Source organism: Rhinatrema bivittatum, chromosome 18, assembly GCF_901001135.1.
Source record: "Rhinatrema bivittatum chromosome 18, aRhiBiv1.1, whole genome shotgun sequence".
Taxonomy (NCBI): Eukaryota; Metazoa; Chordata; class Amphibia; order Gymnophiona; family Rhinatrematidae; genus Rhinatrema; species Rhinatrema bivittatum.
This window is the reverse complement of record NC_042632.1, coordinates 16,781,499-16,797,293: the sequence shown is the minus strand read 5'-3', so window position 1 is coordinate 16,797,293 and position 15,795 is coordinate 16,781,499. Positions and strand designations below refer to the sequence as shown.

The window sequence follows — 15,795 nt, the reverse complement described above, 5'->3', positions numbered from 1 at the left end:
GTGATATAGAAACAGATAACGGCAATTTTAACAAATATAGAATAATGATAAAAGTGAAGAGATACAAAAACTTTGTACAAATGCTTTTGTGAAAATATTCGGGCAGGGGCATGGTTGTCAGTGTGCGGGTGTCATGGGAAGGCCTGCTTAAACAGACAGGTTTTCAAATTTTTTTTTTTATAGTTTGTTGTGTTTGGCTCTAGTCTTAATTCTTGGGGCAGATGGAAGGACCAGCAAGTGATAGAGCTTGTTTATGAATCGAGGTGAAGTGTGTAGATTTAGGGGAGAGTATTGGCAAGGTTCCGTTATTGGCGGATCTGGTGGTTCTTTGAGGGGTTTGAAAATGTAGGGAGTTATTGAGCCAGTGTACGTTTTGATTATTCAGAGTTGTGTATTAATGTTAGACTCTTAAAGAGTATTCTGAAGTGGATCGGTAGCCAGTGGAGATCTTTTAGAATAGGGGTGATGTATTCATTTTTTCGGGTATTTGGTAGTAGCATTTTGTAATAGTTGAAGGGGTTTGAGTGTTACCGCTGAGAGTCCTAAAAGTATAGTATTGCAGTAATCAATTTTAGAGAAGATTATTGCCCGAAGGACCATTCTGAAGTTGTCGTATCATTCGTAAATTCATCAAATAAGATGGCATATACACTCTTCCATGTTTAGAAATGATTGCGGATATGCCAAGCTGATATCACCTAATGGAAGAAATGGCTTTAGCTTCTGCATGCAATCATGTAAATATTGAACCATATAGAATTGGTTTCCAGGGATCCTGCTGCTACTGCAGCTACTGCCATGGATCTATGCTTGTTTTCTAGTTTGCAATATCTTTTGATTATAGAATAAATAAAAGTATGTTGAAATTTCACTTCTTAATTCCTGAGTGATAACACCTTCACCATCTGCAAGTAAGGATTTTCTTTTTTTATCCCATAACCTTTTGAAGCCTGTTACTGTTTTAGCTTCCACCACCCATTCTGGGAGGGTAATTCCAGGCATCCCTTCCTTTTCTGTGAAAAAATATATCCTGAATATTTCCTTAGACCTTCATATTGTGAGCCCCTAGTTCTACAACGTCCTTTCCATTAAAAAAAAAGTTTACGTCTTGTGCATTATCATCTTTTAGGTAGCTCCAGAGCAAAGCAGCAAAAGGTAATTAGCCAGCATGGAGTGAAACACATGCAGTCCCAAAGTGCTGTGCAGGTTCATGCAGAACAGTCTCAAAGGATTCCCCCCCCCCCCCCCCCCCCCCCCATGGAAGTTTTGTCTGCAGGACTCCAGAAGAGTTAAGGGGAGCCCAATATAACTCACATACTCCTGAGGTTTAACTGGAACACAAGACAGAAAACTGTTTGCCAAAAAGAACACTTGAGAGGAAGGAAAAGGGGCGATCATATCCAAGGGACAAAAATTCAGTTCAAAAGCTGAAATTCCCCTATTTATCCTATGGGAGCAAAGGAAAGCCAGAACAGCTAATATATGAGGCGACTGCTCAAGAATTTATCATATGATACAGTTCACTGTACAACTCTAAAAACTAAGAACAGTTACCATTCATTGTTTCCCTTTGGAGCTCAGTAAACCTGCATTTGCTAAAAGTCAGAGACAGGATGTGCATGTGTGATGCAGATCACAGGGATTGATTTCTAGTAATCCATGATATCATCTGATAGACCACTGAAGTAAAGAATCCTAAAACCAGTCGTATTAGCCCAATCTGTGCAACGTCTGGTACCAGCCCAGATCTAGGCTGTGGAGGGTTGGATTCACTTATAGCCTGCACATGTCTGTGCGGAAGCACATGCTGATCGAGTACATGAACCAACGTTGAACAGAAGAAGAGTGTGTGTGCTTGTGTGTCAGAGAAAGTGAGTGTATGGCAGAGACAGGTAGGACTGAAGCAAGTGGGATAGGTGGGGGGGGGGGGGGGAAGACACAGACAGGAGGGAAAGTGGGATCTGATGTTGGGGAGAGGAGACTTTTACCCACTGCTGGACATGGGGAGAGGGAGAGGAGTTGAAGGACTTGAGAAAATGGGGTAGAGGGAGAGGGAGGAATGAGCAGGATGCCTCCATAAATAGTAAGAAGGTTGTAGGGGTAGGAAACTAGAGCAAGAGATGGGGCAAGTAACCCACAGAGATAGTAAGATCTTTGCAGCAGGGAATTAGTGTACCTGAATTATAAAAATGTTGTAATCTTCAGTACTTGCTTAGAATCTTTTACAACATAATGAGTTGTATTTCTATTTAAAATATAGCAATTCTTTATAATGTTGCATCTATGTAAATATTTGCATATTGAAATTTTCTGCCAATTATATATGCAAATTCAATGCAAAATGTCCCCCTGCATTTTGTCCTCTTTGGAGGTACTTGTCTTTTTCAGGTACTCAGTTGACAACCCTACTTCATAGTAGGGATCATGATGGGGCCCTAAACCAATTAATTTGATAATTTGATTTTTTTTGACTACATAATTCCCTGTGGTGGGGAACAGACATTGGGAAAGTATCCCTGAAGTTACTTCTGATGTTGGACGTGAGTAAGGAGTGGGATCAGAATAGTGAGAGTGCAGAACTCTCTTTACATCCTGTGTCACTGCCTTTGTTTATAAAGCTGTCAGACTGGGAGCACAACTGGGTGGTTTGCATTTTTAGAAGATTAGCAGAATGGAGTACAGTTTTGCCCTGAGGATTTTGTAATTTTTTTTGTCATCTAGTGTGGTCCACAGCATTAAAGGAGACAAATGATAAGCACTGAGCATTCTTGATCACAAGGAAGTGACAGACAAGACAAACCAACTGGGGCCTAAGGCAACATGACAGGAATTACATTGAGTAGCATACTAGATGAGTCATACAGTCTTTATCTGCCTTCATATTTGTCGTTTTACTACACTGCTTCATCAAGTGAACTGTGAACTCACATTGCCATTTCAGGGATCCTGAAACAAAGGCTGCACTATAAATGGTATAATAAGCTAAGGAGAATCCAGGACGCATCCGGCTTTCTCTTAAAACAACTCACTTTGTGCAAAGTAGAGAATTTCTGGCTGTGGCTTTGACAACTAAGTGCCATAAAGGATATGCCCATCACTAAACTGCTTTAAATGAATACTACACTCCAGTTCCTAACTGCAGCTGTCCGTGTACAGCTGTACATACTATAACAGCTTGCTTGTACAGACAAATGGCTTCCAGATACACTCGGTCATGTGCCTGGTGTTCTCGCTCATCTGGCAGCATGTGGAGTTTGAGCTAGCAAGCTCTTTGATTGTCATGGACGGTTTTGGATTGTAGCTGAATGTCGGTGACACATGATGACAGACATGGATTGAGTAATATCTTCAGTAACTAAAGTCAAGAATAAGAGGTCATACGTCTGTTTATACAGACTATAAGTACTTCAAAAAAATCAACTCAGCACAGCATCAGACAATTATTGTAGTGCGCTCAAAGTGCCTCATGCCACATGATGGGCTTCAAGCTGTGTCAGAGAGAGGCACCTTAAACTCATTCATTTGCTGGTTCAAACCCATCGCCTAACCCTTAAACCTACACATGCAATAGATTTATCTTAAAAGCGTGAGAAGAGTATCCAACACTTCTGGATGACACCTATTAACCTCCATTTTTAAACCTTCTGGATTACAGCATAGAAACATAGAAACATAGAAATGACGGCAGAAGAAGACCAAACGGCCCATCCAGTCTGCCCAGCAAGCTTCACACATTTTTTTCTCTCATACTTATCTGTTTCTCTTAGCTCTTGGTTCTATTTCCCTTCCACCCCCACCATTGAAATAACTAGCTTGATTAGTTAGGGGTAGTAGGGGTAGTAACCGCCGCAAAAAGCAAGCTACACCCATGCTTATTTGTTTTACCCAGACTATGTTATACAGTCCTTATTGGTTGTTTTTCTTCTCCCCTGCTGTTGAAGCAGGGAGCTATGCTGGATATGCATCGAAAGTGAAGTATTAGACACATTTGGTTTGGGGTAGTAACCGCCGTAACAAGCCAGCTACTCCCCGCTTTGTGAGTGCGAACCCTTTTTTCTTCTCCCCTGCCGTTGAAGCAGAGAACTAAGCTGTATATGCATTGAAGGTGAAGCATCAGGCTTATTTGGTTTGGTGTAGTAACCGCCGTAACAAGCCAGCTACTCCCCTCTTTGTGAGTGTAAATCCATTTTTCCACATTTCCTCTTGCTGTTGAAGCTTAGAGCGATGTTGGAGGCACAGTAAGCATGTGTATGTTTATTGAATAAGGGTATTGTCTCCAGGCAGTAGCCGTCATTCTGGCGAGTCACCCACTCTTCATTGGCGGCCTCTTGACTTTATGGATCCACAGTGTTTATCCCACGCCCCTTTGAAGTCCTTCACAGTTCTGGTCTTCACCACATCCTCCGGAAGGGCATTCCAGGCGTCCACCACCCTCTCCGTGAAGAAATACTTCCTGACATTGGTTCTGAATCTTCCTCCCTGGAGCTTCAAATCGTGACCCCTGGTTCTGCTGATTTTTTTCCTACGGAACAGGTTTGTCGTTGTCTTTGGATCATTAAAACCTTTCAAGTATCTGAAAGTCTGTATCATATCACCTCTGCTCCTCCTTTCCTCCAGGGTGTACATATTTAGATTCTTCAATCTCTCCTCGTACGTCATGCGATGAAGATCCTCCACCTTTCTGGTCGCCCTTCTCTGTACCGCTTCCATCTTGTCTTTGTCTTTTTGTAGATACGATCTCCAGAACTGAACACAGTACTCCAGGTGAGGCCTCACCAAGGACCTGTACAAGGGAATAATCACTTCCCTTTTCTTACTCGATATTCCTCTCTCTATGCAGCCCAGCATTCTTCTGGCTTTTGCTATCGCCTTGTCGCATTGTTTCGCAGACTTCATATCATTAGACACTATCACCCCAAGGTCTCTCTCCTGCTCCGTGCACATCAGCTTTTCCCCCCCCATCGAATACAGTTCATTCGGATTACCACTCCCCATATGCCTTGAATAAAACCTCCTCTCACTAGCACTAACTCGTATGCAATAATGGAATGTAAACACGAATCAACCAACCTCAAACCCTCTCTCACTAATTCCTGCTGAATATTTATCATACTATTACCATTCACAACTGTCATATTTATTCATTTGATTACCTATGTACCGTTTCATTTTTCACTTGCTATTCTAATGTATCAATAGGCTGAAATGTAAATATTGTGCTGTTCAATTTCTCCCCTTCCATCCCAAGTTTATTTTCCTTGTTTTTTGTAACTTTCCCTCTCCCTTTTTCTGATTCACTGTATTTAAAGTTCAAGGTTCTTATTGAAAATATTGTTTTTTACGTTACGTTATGCTTTACACTCCTTGTTATTTGTAAACCGGGTTGATGTGATGCCTATCATGAAACTCGGTATAACAAAAACAATAAATAAATAAATAAATAAATAAATATGCATGACTTTGCACTTCTTGGCATTGAATCTGAGCTGCCATATCTTCGACCACTCTTCCAGTTTCCTTAGATCCCGTCTCATTCACTCCTTCCGGCGTGTCCACTCTGTTGCTGATCTTCGTGTCATCCGCAAAAAGACAAACCTTACCTTCTATCCCGTCCGCAATGTCGCTCACAAAGATATTGAACAGGACCGGTCCCAACACCGATCCTTGCGGTACACCACTTAAAACCGCTCTCTCTTCAGAGAAGGTTCCATTTACCATCACACATTGTCTTCTGTCTGTCAGCCAATTTGCAATCCAGGTCACCACCTCGGCCCTCACTCCTAAGCTTCTCGTTTTATTCACCAGTCTCCTGTGCGGAACCGTATCAAAAGCTTTGCTGAAATCCAAGTATATGATATCAAGCGCTCTTCCTCGATCCAATTCCTTGGTTACCCAGTCAAAAAAGTTAATCAGATTTGTCTAACAGGATCTTCCCCTGGTGAATCCATGTTGCCTCTGGTCCATCAATTCTCCGGACTGTAGATAGTTCACTATTCTCTCTTTCAGCAGTGACTCCATTACTTTTCCCACCACCGAAGTGAGGCTAACCGGTCTGTAGTTGCCAGCCTCCTCCCTGTTCCCACTCTTGTGAAGCGGGACCACCACCACTCTTCTCCAATCACTTGGCACCACTCCCTTTTCTAGGGATCTATTGAACAGGTCACACAGCGGAGCTGCCAGAACATCTCTGAGCTCCCTCAATATCCTTGGATGAATCCCATCAGGCCCCATGGCTTTGTCCACTTTCAGGTTCTTTAGCTCTTCCCACACATTTTCTACTGTAAAAGGATTTTCATCCATTCCACTTCCCTCCAGTTTCTTGTTGTGTAGAGATGGTCCTTCTCCAGGGTCTTCTTTAGTGAACACAGAGCTGAAGTATTCGTTTAATATTTCTGCCATTTCTTCGTCTCTCTCCACACATTGATCATTACCACCTTTCAATTTCACTATACCACTTTGGACCTTTCTCTTTTCGCTGATGTATCTGAAAAATGTTTTGTCACCATTTTTTATCTCCTTGGCAATCCTCTCTTCTGCTTGACTTTTTGCCAACTTGATTAATTTCTTTGTCTCCCTCAGTTGATACAAATATTCTTCTTTGTGCTCCTTCCTTTGGGATCTTTTATATTTCTTGAATGCTATTCTTTTAGCTTTAATTTTGTCAGCCACCTCCTTTGAGAACCAGATAGGTTTCAATTTTCTTTTGCTTTTCTTTACATTTCTAACATATAGAGCAGTTGCCTTGGTGATTGCTCCTTTTAGATTGGTCCACTGTTGATCCACATCTCTCTCGTTCTCCCATCCTTTAAGTTCTTCCTCCAGGTACTTCCCCCATTTCCTCAAAGTCTGTGTTTTTGAACTGTAAAACTCGGGTCTTTGTGGTTCTTTTCCCTATTCTTTTAGTGATATTAAACCATACCGTTTGATGATCACTACTGCTGAGGTGGGCGCCCACCTGGACATCTGAGACATTATCTGCATTAGTGAGCACTAAGTCGAGTATAGCTCCTTCTCTCATGGGTTCCAACACCATTTGTTTGAACAAAGATACTTGCAGACTGCTGAACAATCAGACTGGCTCATTTATCATCCTGCGACACTTCTGGAGTCATCTATATGATGTGGTGCCCTTTCCTGCTGGTGTATGTAGGCAAAACGAAATAGAAAAACTTGCATTATTGAAAATTTGAGCTGCGTACAATGTGAGTGCAGTGAGACACTGTCATTGGTTGTCTTCACAACATGATTTAAGCAGTTCAAGATTTGCTGTCCTGGTTAAACAGTGTGAATATCTGGGGACAGGATCCTAATTTGAAACTTTTGAAATATGAACAGAGGAGTATCCATAGATAAATTGCATGGAGTATATTTTTGTAGGGTTCATTTTTGCTATCTAAATATTTCCTGTACAACTTGAGTGATGTGGGACTTGTTTTACAATTCATGCTTTGATTGATGGTTACCAATATGTAGCATGGTTTGATTTGCACATAAAATGGAGGACTGAAGCGCAGCCATTTTAAAAGACTATGAGACATAGGATCCTGAAATTTCTAGTAGGAAAGATTATGTTTGGAGGACCACTACCATATGGTGACGATTAACATTTTCTTTTACAGCATGGATGATGACACCGATGCAGGCAGTAACTGCCAAAACACAGACACTGTTGGATTCTGGCAGGATTTGACAACCTTCCCGCTTCTGGTGCATTGGCAGCTATCGTTGACAGCTTGTCCTGCTCCTATGCTAGAATTTCTGCGGGCGGCATTATGCGAAGATAATTATAGAATTGTTTTTATGTGCAAAGAAAAAATTCAAACACACACCCTGGATACAAATGTCCTTTTTTGATTGTTGTTGGTAAATGATTGAAAGTTTGACGTAAGTGGTGATAACAGCATTCCATCCCAAGTCCAGCAGGTTAGCTGGTATTTGCCAAACGTTCTGATAACATTATTTGATTAATCAGCCTTTTGCTTACGACTTTTCTGATTAGTTTTAATGCCCTACCTTTGATGCAATTTTGAACATTTTTGTTGAACAAATCTTACAGTGGACTCTGTACATTTGTGTTACTCTATCCTCTGAGATGATCACTGCCCTTCCAATGACCAAATCCAGCTCTGAAATCATTATGGATGAAGGAACTCCTCAGTAGAAGCTGTAGTTAAGCCAGCATGAGCTGATGCACTCCTGCTGCTCTTGTGAGATCCAGGAATGAAGAGATTACTCTCCAAAACGAGAAGTAACGGAAGACATTAAACTTTGATCATGAGCCTTGGAAGGAGAAGTTCTGGCAGAAGCATTATGTTATGCACAATTGGCTTATTTGCCAATGTAAAACCACCTCTAGGCTGATCTCGCTCATAAAAGATCATTAGGGATATGAGGCAATGTGTTATTACCTACAGATGGAAAGATAATCTGAAATGTAACAGTGTGTGTGTGTGATTAGAACCACATTTTCAACTCCTTTTTCTACAGAATTTATCTTATGGTGTGCTAACTGTAAACTCATGTGCCATTATAAATAGGAATTTTAGGACTACCAATGGCATTTAAGCTAATTAGAATGGACCTAGGGGTTTGTACCTCATTCTAGGTTTCTTTGAACTTTGTAGGAGAGCTGATAGTGAATTTTTCATGGAAGTCCAATATATCAAAGTACATACCTCACTGAATTTGAAGATGATGCCTGACCAATAAACTGATCCCATCCGGCTGAAATGATACATCAGAAAAAGAAATCTGACATGTGAAGGTGATTAGACACCATTAAAGTAATGATCATTGTAATCTAGAGACCAAAGCAGATCATGCTGTATGTGAGTTCACATAAGCATCCACATGTGCAAACATCCTGCTGGTAGACCATGTGCATACCAGCATGCTGCTGGAGTTGTCCATGTGGGTACACACACACATGCTGCTGGGGTGGGTGTATTCATGTGTATGCATGCTGATAGGGTCACCTGTCTCCTCTGTGCTTTGAACATAAAAACTTAAGAAATTGCCATGCTGGGTCAGACCAAGGGTCCATCAAGCCCAGCATCTTGTTTCCAACAGAGGCCAAACCAGGCCATAAGAACCTGGCAAGTACCCAAACACCAAGAAGATCCCCTGCTACTGATGCAATTAGTTTCAACAATTTTTTATTGTACAAATAACTCCTCCTGCAGGGCTGGTACTCTGCGACCCCCACAGGTAGCATCAATACAAAGAACAGTTTACAGTATAAGGAAACATACGTGCTTTCCCCTAGGCCCACCCACTTCCCTTCCCCCTGCTCACCCAGTTCCTGAAAAAACCCTGTCCAGCAAAAAGATCTGTGTAGCTAAACGCAAAAAAAAGTAAAAAATAAAAGAAAAGAAACTCTGGTCAGACATTCAAAATAAGACTCCAGGAATGATGCAACAGCGATTGGAGGTCCCAGATGCATTATGGTCCATTTACATCATACAGTGCAGGTAATTTCTCCATATCCAGAAAGTAGATACGTCTGAGCCTTTCCAAAGCAGGAGAATGAGGCGTTTCCCTATCAGGCTGGCTTTCCAGACAAAGACACGAGAACCCTGGCCCTGAATAGTTAAAGGGGAAATGCAGTCAAATAAAAGTGCCTCTGGAGAGAGAGACAGGGATGGGCATATCCAAAAGGTCGGCAAGGTATTGAGATATATGACCCCAGAAGCATTTGATCGGGGGGGGGGGGGGGGGGGGGGGGGTACTCCCAAAATAACAGGAGATGGCAGGAAATTTGAATCAAACAGTTACCAACAAGGGCCCTGAACTAAGTATGGGAAAATAAGAGTGGGAGCTTGTTTGGCAGACTAGATGGGCCGATTGGTCTTTTTCTGCCGTCATTTCTACGTTTCTATGTTTATAGTTTATTGTTTTTTATATACAGTCACATTAGCCATAGCCTTCACAATGGTTTACAGCTTAAATACAATAAAGAAATACAACACATTCAATAATAAGTGATAACAGCTAAAAATTTAAAAGCACGATAATAGAAGGTTTAGCTGTTAAAAAAAAAAAAAAAGGATAAATGAAACAATGACCCAGTGGCCGCATTACATTTGACATAACGCCGAAGCGGATAGCTTGACTAGAAACATAGCTTGGGGGGAAAAATATGCTCTGTAGAGGAATTCAAACTGCATTTCCCGGTAATACATATTTGAGGTTGCTGCGGAAATGCGCTGAAAACAAATCTGGAAAGCAGAAGGAGCACGGGCAGTTTGGCCATCCTTATTCCATCTCTCCGCCAGAGTAGTTTAGGTATCCATTCTTACCAGGTTCCTAAGCCCTTTATAATATACCGACAGAGATAACTGGTCTGGTTTGTCAAAGAGGAGGAGGGTATCCAACGCTTGAAACACCGTTGGAAGACTTGTCTCTGGAAGTATGGATTTAATATAATGCTGAATCTGTAAATACAAAAACACATGAGAACTGTGTATACCATATAATTCTCTCAAATTCTAGAATGTGAGGGTCTTACCTTCCCCATCCAACATGTGTCCTAATTGTGTGAGACCTTTATCAGCCCAGAGTCCAAAGACCTGTGAGTGCAAACCTTGTGTAAATGCAGTGTTACCCCGTATGGGCAATAAATAGGCATACGTACTGGGAATGCCCAATGTTTTAGTTAAGCAGATCCACGTAAGCTGGATTGGTTCCAGCAATACATGATGTTGTAATGAGGCTGGGAGGCCATTAGTGGGTGCCTGCAGAACGTAATGCAGATCCAAAGGGGCCACTAAGGCCTTTTCAGCAGAAAGATTCACATATGAAGAGGACCCACTATCCATTCCCTAATAATCCGCAAATTCCCAACCAAATTATATGTAGCCTCCTCGCCCCTACTTCTCTTTCAACCAATTTAGGGGTATGCGAGCCTTTTTCCCCTGCCAAATAAAGAAACGTAAAGCCTTATCCAGAGCTGCCAAATCCCAATACTTAAACTGCAGCGGCAGATTCTGAATAACAAAGCCATTTTGGGAGGAGGATCATTTTAAAAAGGTTAATGCGTCCCCCCAGGGAGAGCGGCAGATCTCACCATGCCTGCAATTTACTCAGCATATGTTGTAACACTGGGGGGATGTTGGGACGATAGAGCTGGAATAAATGAGTAGATAAATATACCCCCCAAGTAGCGAATGGAATCACTAGCCCACTGCAATGGGAAGTCAGCTCCCCAATCCTTTTTTAACTCCTCAGGGAAGGCTAAGGCCTCAGACTTATCCCAATTTAACCGGCCTGAAAAGACCCCAAAATTGTGAAACAGCTTTAGCAATTCTGGTAAAGAACAAGTGGGCTACGTCAAGAAGACCAAAATGTCATCTGCAAATGTTGCATATTTAAATATGGTCTCTTGAAATGTGAACATCCTGATCACATTAGTGGATTGGATGGAGAGAAGGAGGGGCTCGAGAGTTAGGAGAAAAAGCAGTGGAGAGAGGGGGCAGCCCTGTCTGGTCCCTCTATTAATCAAAAAGGGGTTGGACTATGAACCATTAACAATAATAGATGCCATTGGTCCCATATATAGCAAAACAACCGCTTTATAAAACAACCCTTCAAACCCCATATCTTGCAAACAATGAAACAGATAGCTCCATTCCACTCTATGAAACGCTTTCTCAGCGTCGAAGCTAACGACCAGGCAGGGTGCTGTCACCCTGTTACAAAGAGCCATTGCATTTAGTACAAGCTTAGTATTCGTTAAAGCATAGCACTGTCACACAAATCCCACTTGACCTGGAGCAATCAAGAGGCAGGATAGTGGCCAAACGATCTGCCAATATTTTTGCCAGCAATTTTTGGTCAAAGTTCAACAAAGAAATTGGCCGGTAAGAGGCTATCCTTTCCTGGCTTAGGTATGAGAGTTATGCAGGCGGAGTTAATGTGCACAGGATATTCGCCCTGATATACCAGTTCATTAAATGCCAGTGCTAAAGGAGAACCTAGGGAATCTACTAGGGTCTTATAAAATTCAGCAGTGAACCTGTCCGGGCCTGGTGCCTTTAAGCATTGTGCGCGATGAATAGCTCCAGTAACCTCATCTGTGGTAATGGGTCCATTCAAGTAGGCATGCTGCTCAGAGGTTAAATGAGGTAAAGAAATGCGTGAACTAAAACTGGCATACCCCTCATTCTGCCTTCCCTCCAATGCATACAACTCCGAATAATATCTCCGAAAGGAGGCAACAATGGCAGGAGTATCATTAACCACACGGCCTGAAGATTCTCGCAAGGCAGTGACATGCCTAGGTCCCCGTGCAGATTTAACCAAATTTGCCAACAATTTCCCAGATTTGTTCCTATATTGGGAAAGTTTAAATTGATAGTAGACCAGGCTTTTTTTGTATCCTTTGATGTATTAAGGGCAATTTGAATTGACAAGTAGCGCTCTCTATTTGTCTTAGTGTGGGCAGCCTGAAGCAACTTTTTTGCCCGTTAAAATTGCGCGTTAAGAGCCAGTAAGCTTTTATCCATTGTCTTCTGTTGATGAGCCAGTTAGGAAATGATGTCCCCACGTAATACTGCTTTAGCAGTATACCAAAACAGGATATGATTATCCATGTGGTTGCTATTAAAAGACGCATAATCAGACCACTTGGTACGCAAATAATCCTGAAATTGGGAGTCTTCAGCCAAAAACGTATGGATAGCGCCAAAGGGAACTCAATTGAGAGGGGGTATATTCCACAAATTCAAGCCAAACCGACGCATGATTGGAGATAATAATATCCTCTATGCCCATATCAGTAATTTTAGAAAAGGCATGCGCACTGACCAACAAATAGTCTAGCTGGGAGTGGGAGGAGTGGGCCCTGGATATTTTTATTTATTTTATTTAACATTTTTTGTATACAGTTGCTCAAGGTCCATCGAAACTGTTCACAACAGGTTAAAAAATACAATTATCCTAATACCTAAAATACATTGTAAACTTCTAAAATATACATAACAAGAAAATAAAATATTTCCTAACTAAAACTATAACATACCTAAAATCAAACATCAATGTCCTAAAACCCTTCAGATTGTACATCAAAGACCCTATAATGATTAAAAATAGTTAAAACATGTTATTACAATCTAAAAATAACTTCTCAAATATGTGGGTGAAGTCCCTGTCAGTGGGGTGTAGTGTCCCTCCAGGCATTGACCAAATGAAGGGATTGCTCAATAAATAAAATCCCCTTGCTTGGCCTCCGTTCCAAAGAAATGGACTTGGAAACATCTAAGGTTGGGTCCTTGACCGCGTTGAAATCTCCCCCCATCACCAGGGTGTGCGTAACATAAGGCAATAAGATACCATAAAGGTTCCTGAAAAAGGTCAAATCATAGGTGTTGAGGGCATACAAATTGCATAAAACTACAGGAACATGACTGAGGTCTGCAATTAACTTACATATGATTTTATTACTTTTACAAAGTAGGCAAATTTCAATCCCTGTGGTCATCAGTCCAGTCAGATTTTCAGGAGATCCCTACCAACATCTCTATTTGTGTGTTTGCAAACAATTAAAGCAGTTCCATGCATATTCATTGGAGATAGCCTGAAAGCTCAAGCTGATTGTGTTGACTGGGACCGCAGGTTGCTTACTCCTGTTTTTTTTTTTAAATATATATAGTTAATGCAGTTTATGCAGAGTGTATTTTAGCTTATGGTCATGCAGGAGTAGGCATCTGTGGTCATGGAGTGTCACAAATCGATTGGGGTTTCATGATATCCACAAAGAATATATGAGTTGTATTTGCATGAAAATGTATCTCATCCATATTTATTTATTTGAAACTTTTCTATACCGACGTTCATGAAAAGATATATTACATCGGTTTACATCGAACCAGATTGGAAAATTACATCGAACAGGGGTTACCGCAAACTAGGGTTACAAAAACAAGGGATGCTTATGCAGAAAAGGTAGAAGTGGGTAAAATCCACTGCTTAAACAATGTAACAAAGGGTAAAGAGGAAGCAATCCACCACTTTATCAAAGATACTTAAATAACAGTAGAAGGATAAAAATTGAGTACATGAGAAGAACGGGTTACATATGAGAATTTAACAAGACAGATTAAAATGATGCCTAATGCGAGGCTTTATCCCTAACCTATCCGCCGGGGGAAGGTCACTGTGAATCTCTCCCCTCCCGACCGGCCTCAACGCCGATAACGCGGCAGACATTGCAAAATAAAAATCTGCCTAAACAGAAAAGCGAATCGCGCCGAAAACGCTGAGCCCCGCCTACTATTCCAGCGCCTCCAATCAGGTACCAGCCCTGTGGGGTTTTAAATTTAGACACACTTACAGCGCCGCGCGCCGAAGGAGCGCGACAAAGGGGCCTGCCCCTTTGTCTCGCCCCTTCGGCGCGGCCCCGAGGAAGCCCCGAATCTACATCTTGGTCTCTGGTCTGATTCTATAATTCCATACCATCTTTGTCTGCCCTCCTACCATCTCATACAACATAACATCAGCACCAACAAATCAAAGCACAAACATCACTAAAGAACGGCTTTAACTTTCAAACCCCAGCTATCTACAAAAGAACTGGCAAACCAAACCACATACAGGTAGTGGCACCAGAGACTCCAAGCCCCAGATCTGCACAATCCAAGCCAACTTCACAAAGAAAGCTCGCGGAATTACCAGAATTGCCAGCAGACTCCTCAGAGGAACTGTAAACATCTCATTATACGTCCACCCAATACCACCAGGTCTTCCTTAAGCTTCCGCTTAACATTCACTCATCTTTCTCCGGACTGCTCTCGCCCATCACTCTCCGGACTGCACTCGCCCATCACTCTCCGGACTGCACTCGCCCATCACTCTCCGGACTGCACTCGCCCATCACTCTCCGGACTGCACTCGCCCATCACTCTCCGGACTGCACTCGCCCATCATTCTCCGGACTGCACTCGCCCATCATTCTCCGGACTGCACTCGCCCAACATTCGCCCATCATACATACAGCACTTTTCTAACATTATCCGCCCAGCACTCTTCAAACCACATTCGTCCAGCACTCTTCAGACAGCATTCGCCTAACACTCCTTTTGACCGTAACGATTCCTACAGTCGTCCACTGCAGCCACTTACATCCCAACATGCACCCCCTCACAATTCCCATCATCCACAATCCCAAATGGAGAACACCAAAGCCTCCTTCCCCCCCCCCATCACAATCGTCAACAGAGGCTCAGGCCCATCTTGCTGACACCAGTCACTCAATTCCTTGGACTAACTCTCTTCTCACTCACATTGATTAATGCGCAATCGATCGCTAAGAAAAGTCATATATTCAATGACTACCTATCCGATACAAAACCTGACATCTGTGCTATCACAGAAACCTGGTTAAAACCCTCCGACACTGCGCTAATAAATCAGCTACCCATACAGGATTACGATGTTCTCTCTATTCCCAGACCGAAAAAAAGAGGAGGTGGACTTCTCCTCGCAGCCAAAAAAACACTGGGTCTGACTTTGCAGACTTCCAATATATCAAAGATTGAATTTGCCCTATTCAACTCAAAACATCTGACGATCGGCCTAATCTATGCTCCCCCCGGAATACTGGAAGCTGACCCATCCTCCATCATAGAACTTACAGCAAAACACCTAAATTCCAGAAAACCTACCATCCTCATGGGAGATTTTAATCTGCACGTAGATATCCAACCTCATTCTACCAACTGTAAAACTATTCTCTCCTCTCTCAACAATATGGGTTTCAGACAAATAGTGACTGAACCAACCCACAAAGCAGGCCATACG

At 42.2% G+C, this 15,795-nt stretch overlaps 1 protein-coding gene across 2 annotated transcripts in view; it reads right to left on the bottom strand.

Annotated features, from left to right (window-relative positions):
- Positions 1-15,795, bottom strand: part of PANK3 (pantothenate kinase 3) — a 196,651-nt gene that overhangs the window by 17,293 nt on the left and 163,563 nt on the right. The window contains exon 7 of one of the 2 annotated variants that reach the window (XM_029583219.1): positions 10,299-10,433. The exons of the other annotated variant lie outside the window; for it this stretch is intronic. Within the exon in view, the coding sequence (XP_029439079.1) occupies positions 10,299-10,433 (135 nt within the window). The remainder of the gene's footprint in view (positions 1-10,298; positions 10,434-15,795) is intronic. 2 annotated transcript variants of the gene reach the window in all.